The sequence below is a fragment of the Anabas testudineus genome, chromosome 7 (genome assembly GCF_900324465.2).
Source record: "Anabas testudineus chromosome 7, fAnaTes1.2, whole genome shotgun sequence".
NCBI lineage: Eukaryota > Metazoa > Chordata > Actinopteri > Anabantiformes > Anabantidae > Anabas > Anabas testudineus.
In genome coordinates, this window is record NC_046616.1 from 15500302 (window position 1) to 15507285 (window position 6984).

Consider the following 6984-nt stretch of genomic DNA (forward strand, 5'->3'; position numbering starts at 1 on the left):
ACGCAAATCAATAGGTTTGTATATTGATTTGCAGATCTGCATGAGGCACTGACTGCACACTTCCGACATATTGCGAAGCGTGTTGGCACATAGTAATCATAGAGTCCATTAATGTTAACAGTGAAAATATCACACCCAGTGCGCGCACATAGGTTTATTTTAAAGCTGGGGACTGGCTCAGGGCATTAGGCAACAGGGCAAGATATATTTTTTTCAGATTCAAATTGCGTAACAGCCAGTCGGACTGAGCCTTTAAGTGTATTCAAAGCCACGCACGCCGAAAAAGCCAAACTTATTTTACCACTTCATGTAAATGTGAGGTTTTCATCTCTTCCTCGGTATGTTGCAAGGTCAAAGAGCTCCTTTTACCGTGCGCTCCTGTGACGGCGGGGTTTCTGCAGAAGTCAGCATGCCAGCAGAGGCCAGCAGCATGTACAGGAATGTCCCTGCAGCGCCACATAAACGGAGAGACCCGGTGATCTAATCACAGCGGGGCCAGTGGGCTTTAATCCAAAGTTTTAAAGTCTGAAAGTAAAATGAAAAGCGATGACAAATGAAATGCAAACAACTTAAGAGCCGGCCAAGGTTAGTTTTTAATAGAGAAAATGATTTTCCTGACGCTTTACGCAGCATCCTGGCTGCGTAAAGCGCAGTAGCTACAATCAGCAAACTTTAAAAAAAATCTTTGGCAAACGAGTGCGTTCTGACTGCACCGTGTGGGATTATTAATTACTGGTAATATGTGTTAAGATGACTCACTCCGCCTGATTTTGTCACCATCTCAAAGATGTTTCCTATAGGCGGCAGAAAAAGAAAAGTCTGAGAGGTAATTATTGCCATTTAAATGACTTTAATAAGCAAAATAGGAAACAATTTCTTCCAAAAAACAACAGAAAATAAGACAAAACAGAAACCAGCCTGAATGGAACAGTTCAAATTTAAGTGTTAACCATTATTTATATAAACAGGATTGAAAATTGATCCCCATCATCGCAAAGTACATGAAATTGGTGAAAACATAACAACAACCCGCTGCTGCAGTTTCAGTTCGATTTCAACACAGTTGAATCAGTAACAAAACAAAAGATTGGTAAATGCGTGACTTTTCAATAATAGTTTCAAATGCAAGCACCATGCTTATTCGATATGATCTGACAGTTTGTTAATTTAAATCATTAAAATAAAAACTTTGACTATGCATCTGGCCAGCAGAACCAGAATCATCAAATAATAATAAAACAAGACAAAAAGAACATATTACATAACATAGATATTGTTTTCATTTTGAAAATTTGCACAACCTGAGTCCCCTTTTTTACTGACCGGCAGAAAAAAAAATCAGGAAAACATAGAGCAATTATAGTCCAACTTTGTATTAAAACGCTCGCGTTATCTAAATATGAACTCTGCTAGTGTGTTTGTACACTTTTTCCTAAATATTATTCAAAATATAAATCATTCATATTAGGCCCCGTGATGCTTTTTGTGACGTGTGGACGCCAATCGGATGGAGAGGATACGGTTTTGTTTGGGCTTGACGTGGTTTGCAAAGAGTTAACAAACAGCCCTTTTCTGAAATGCACAGAAACCACCACGTTGATTTCAAATGACAGAGAGCACGAACCCACACTGTGTGTGTGTGTGTGTGTGTGTGTGTGTGTGTGTGTTAAACAGTACGTGGAAAAAAAAAAACGTATAACCTCGCCTTGGTGCGTAATAGCTGTGCAATCTGGGTCCAGTGATATCGTGGCCACGTGTTTGTGTCCTCAGCCTCACACACAAGTGTCTGAAAACTTTGCACTTTGCAACTCATCCAGGCCTATAGCATCATAGTATGTCTTCCTGGAGGGGGGTCTGCACAAAATTCAAAATGAAAACTTGCAAATCATTATCCAAAAGTGCACTTGACACACAAAGTTGTTTTTGTATTTAAATGCAACAGAAAAAATGCACTCCTCTCTCAATCAACTCCCCCCAAATGATAAAAAAAACAAAACAAAACAAACATAAAAAATAAATGAAATAAAAAACACAACACAAAGAAAGAAGTTTAAACCAGCCTCCTCAATCTTGTTGTGCAGTTTTGCGGTTGCATAATATTTACAAGCCCAAAGAAACCCACACCATATGATACTGCACCGGCAGTCCTGCTGTTCTGTCCCCGTTGCATTTTTCTAACCCCCCCCAAAAAACTATGGAGAAGCGCAGATCAACAACATGCTCTTAATATACACGAGAAGATGAAAGTACAAAATAGAAATTATTACCATACATGTCCAGCATGCAGGATTAATATTTAATGCAGATTTTTTGTTTCAATATATATTCGAATATAACCAAGCAGGCAATAAAATCAATGAGATGTTGCATAAAATGTCCCCCTCCCTGTGACGGGTTAGCAGACACAAGTTAAATTTGCATAAACTGGAGTCTTGCTTGTTTGGAGATGAACTCAGATTACGGGCCCACTTGTCGAATGTGAATCTCATGTGTGTTGCGGGGTTTGTAAGGCCAGCGCTACGTGTTGTTTCGTAACAATGTCAGTATGTTGGAGAGCAAAATCACAAGACCACTGTCTCCGTCCCACACTACTTACAGATTCTTAAAAAGCTGTGGCCTCAAAGGAGAAAAGAAAAAAAAAAAAAAGTTCATCAGCCGATCCTCTTCTTTGAAGAACTGGAAAAAGTCTCTTCACTACAAGCAACTAATCTACAAAGATGATGCGACTGATCAGACACTCTACATTGCTCTTTGTATTTCAGTTGACACGTGGATGGAGGATGGATGACAGATGATTATATATGACAATACTATCTGATGGATTATTCTTCTAATATGAATATAACTGTTACCGTAATTAGTATAATCATAAACAGTATGGGAGGTGGAGGTTATTATCTGTTCATCAGCCACTCAGTCATTTTGTGAAGAAATGAGAGGTGGGGGTGTCAGGGGAAAAGTTTTTTGTTTTGTTTTTTGTGTGAGGGGTTCACAAGAAAAGTCTATGACAACTCACATGAAAAACTCTGGTGATGAAGGGTTGTCACTGGTCGAGCCAGCCTCGCGGAACCCGTTGTTGGCCCCTGACCCCGTCAGTTTCTCACACTTGAGTTTGTAGGCGTCCCTCTCCCTCGCCAGCCGGCTGATCTCCGCCTTCAGCTGCTCCACCTGGTTCATCAGCTGCGTCTTCTCGTTCTCCAGCACGTGCTTCTGTTGCACCCGCTTGAACCGGCAGGACTGCGCGTAGCCCCGGTTCTTCAGGGTCCTCCTCTTCTGCTTGAGGCGGATGACCTCGTCCTTGGTGAAGCCCCGTAGGTGTCTGTTGAGCTCCCTCACCGACATGGACACCAGCTGCTCGTCGGAGAAGCGGTCCTCCACGCTGAGTCCGCCCCCGGAGCTGTGGTGCGCCCCCGACTGGCTCAGGTGACCGTGTGGATGGTGATGGTGGTGGTGGTGGCGGTGGTGGTGGAGCGGCTGGTGGGAGTCTGGGGAGACCGGGGACGGGCTGTCGGGGTCCTGGTTGTGATGATGGTGGTGCTGGCTGTGCGGGTGGTTGTGGCCGCCCGGGTGTCCGGACAGTTCCTCGGCGTGGTGCGGGATGCCTCCCGCGTAGGGGTGATGGTGCTGCTGGCCGTGGCCGTGGTGGCTGTGGTGGTGATGCGGGCCCCTGTAGCCCTCGAAAGCGCCTTGCTGCTGCAGCTGCTGTTGGACGTGCGGAGGTGGAGGATGGCCGTGAGCTGTGGCTCCAATCAGCGCCTCCACCGCGTCCTCTGGGGTCAGGCTTAAAGTCTGCGGGTCTATCTGTTGATGGTACCCGCTGTTCGGCATCCAGTACAGCTCCTCTAGGTGATTTTTCTGCTCTGTGGGACTGAAGCTGGGTGAAGAGGGCACCGAGCTGCAGGGTGTACTGATAGGGGTGGAGGACACAGAGCCCTGGGGTTGGAGACGGTTACACTGGCGCACACCGTTGCGCTCCAGGCCGACCAGGCCTTCCTTCTTCACGTCAAACTTCATCAGGTCAAAATCATTGACATATTCCAGAGCCAGTGGGCTACTGGGTAGCTCCGGGCCCATGTTCATCTCTGCACTCATGCTGCCGTCGTGTCTCTTTTGCAGATATGCAAAGGTGCCTGTGAGCGTCACAAAAACCGACTTATTAATCAGCGCCTCTTCTCTCCTTTCTTGTTTCATGCAATAGTTGTTTGGGCTCCTCCACCTCTGTGCACCGACTTGCTGTAGCATGAAACACCGTGTGATTGGTGGGAAAAAAAAAAAAAAGGAAAACGGAAAAAAAAGAAGTGGAGGAAAAACTTTCAGACTAATGCTCTGCACACGGTTTGCGTCATATAGCCTACTTCTGCTGGAATAATCTGGCAGACAGACCAGGCAAGAGGTAGAAAGCAATGCGCCTCAGTGCAAAAGTAAAAACGCCAGTCCGTTCAATAGAAGTGTGTTCACAAAAAATAAACATAAATAATAACAATAAAACAAATACCACGTTTGCTCGCTGAGACGGGCACCAGTCCTCGTTGCAAGTTCTTGATTGTAAGTCCCCCCTTTTTTTCTCCAGGAAAATAAAAGGAGCGAACACGGTTAGTAAATAGGGCGTCTGATTTTCGCTGAGAAGCTGCTTTTCCAGCTCTGCACCGCAGAGATTCAAAAGGCTCTGCCTCTCTCGCTCTCTCTCACTCTCTGGTATCCAGCAGACTGCGCTCGGAGCCAGCCAGCGCTTTATCCTTATAGCGCACTGTGACGTCGCGCTGAAAGGCAGGATCCGTGGCGCCCGGCTCTCCAATGGGAGCGCAGGACTCTTGCGCCGAGACAGAGAAAGAGAAGGAGAAGAACAGAGGAGAGGAGGGCTCTCAGGCGTCCAAGTCTTGACAGCTTCCAGTCAGCTGACCGACTCCCACCCCCCTCCAACCCCCCCCTAAAAGCAGAAGGTGGGAGCAAAGTGGAGGCGAGTGAGAGAAATGCCTTCACTTCATGGACGCCGTCCGCGCTGCGCTCCTCGACGTCTGCTGTGACACTTTCAGGTCTTCAGTGAGAGTAATGCGAGTGGCTTCACGGCGTCGGTGCTGCAGCCTCAGTGCAAACGCTCTAAGAGCACAACACAGAAAGCACAGTGCAAATTATTAAAGCCCCACTTCTACATAAAAGTAGGAAACCTTAGTGTCCTGAGAGGAGCAGGTTGTCCACTTATTTCAATTTCCTACAACACAAAAACTCTTAAGAAGAAAGACAGACACGATGTGACATTGGTAGGAGTCATCCAAGTGCTTCAAACTGCTTATTTTCATCTGGAAGGGGAGTTTGTTATTTCAAATTGAAATATTGAATGGACCATAATTTGATTATTTCATTATTTTTGTGACAGTTCATGAAGAATCGATCCAGTTAAAGGGGCTCGTTGAGGGGTTTTATAGGCCACCTAATATTTGATTCAGACCATGACTCACAAGTAAGGCAGCAAATCAAGGTCGAGGACAAAGGAAATTGTAACACAGTTTGTCAAATTGTAACAACGCTGGAAAGTTGACTGTTGATTTATTTTTTTTTTCTCGCAAATAAGAGAAACGTGTTATCTCGCTCTTGGCGTTGGTGTTGCACTCACAAACCAACAATGGAGACTCGTGTTCACTCTGGTTTCAGGATTCTTTAAATGTGACTTCGCTGCACATGAGCATTAAAGATATGTATGTATGTTATTATTTATGACACCACCACAGCAGCGTATTTGTTGAACCCGGTGTTCTGGTCATTGCGAGTTATTATGCAGCGTGATTGTGTTTTGGTAAAAGCTGAAGTTGATTCAGTTCAGAGTCTGTTATTACTCCCAGATTCCCACATCAGGCGCCTCTTGGCTCGGACAGTTTGTTTTACACCGGTCAGCATCACAACAGGGCATCGCAGCAGAAAACAGGCTCAACACTGCCCCTGCGTGGGCGACACAGGAACCGACCGAGCTGCCGTGAAGCCTCTGCTATAGATTTCTTTTTTTTTTTTTTATTATTTCTCTCTTTGATTTTCTTCTCGGCGCTAATTGCTCGTTTTTAAAGGTCACACCCTGAGATTATGACTGACGAACAATTAACCTCTGTCGTATGAGCCTCATAAACACCCGTCGTCATGTGTTCAGTCACCTCACTGACACTGTCTAACAGGTAGTTTGAGCCCAACAGGAGCGGATCCCGCAGGATGCGCGCGTCCAGCGTCGGTCTGATGTGGGTTTTTAATTGTGCGCCGAGAAAAAAGAAAAAGTGGAATCTAACGTCTCATTTCCCCGCGAATAGAAACTGCTTGGAAATGAGTCGATTGGCAGGATCGATTGAATTATCATTTCGTTTCCACCTCATATCCACGGTTGAGCTCAGCCGCGACCGGCGCCTATTGATCAGGCTGCGTGTGAGATAATGAAGGACGCGTTTGTTTAGTTGAAAGTCCCGATCAGTTGGTGTTGTCCAGCAGTGTATCAATAGATGAAGCTGTGATCCAACTCACGCCATAAATCAGAACTCACACTATTTATTATGTTATTCTGAGATCTAGTGTAATGATAATTAAAGCATACTTTCGCACGTAGCTGGAAATAATACAACAACATCATGAATTAAAATAAAATGAAATATGTGTAGGTAATATACTGCAGATAGAAATAAAGAAACATTTACAAATAATTTGAACAGTTTCATGAGGCAGACACAACACAGCTTACAGGGAAAACCGTTATATCACTAACATATCATAATAATACTAATAATAATTATTATTAATATTATACGATTTAAATCGCCCACATTATTTTGAACCAAAAACCACTATAATAATTGGCTATTTTGATACGAGTCTAATTAAATTGCCCTTTTAAATCCTCTCTGAACTCCATGTATTCCGCACCCTGTCATTTTTATCTGAGCATCCTAAACCTTTTTAGACACTTCTCTTTCGGACCTCGGGTGTCATCTCTATCTGACACATTAACCACAA

The 6984-nt window shown here is 44.5% G+C and overlaps 1 protein-coding gene across 1 annotated transcript; it reads right to left on the reverse strand.

Moving 5' to 3' along the window:
• Positions 1-833: 833 nt before the first annotated feature.
• On the reverse strand, positions 834-4720 carry mafba (v-maf avian musculoaponeurotic fibrosarcoma oncogene homolog Ba). The gene has a single exon (XM_026368309.1). It carries the CDS (start codon positions 4240-4242, stop codon positions 3013-3015), a length of 1230 nt encoding a protein of 409 aa, XP_026224094.1. The 5' UTR covers positions 4243-4720; the 3' UTR covers positions 834-3012.
• Positions 4721-6984: the final 2264 nt, after the last annotated feature.

Coding starts and splice junctions, on each gene's coding strand:
- mafba (XM_026368309.1), bottom strand. CDS start 4,242: ATGCTACAGCAAGTCGGTGCACAGAGGTGGAGGAGCCCAAACAACTAT.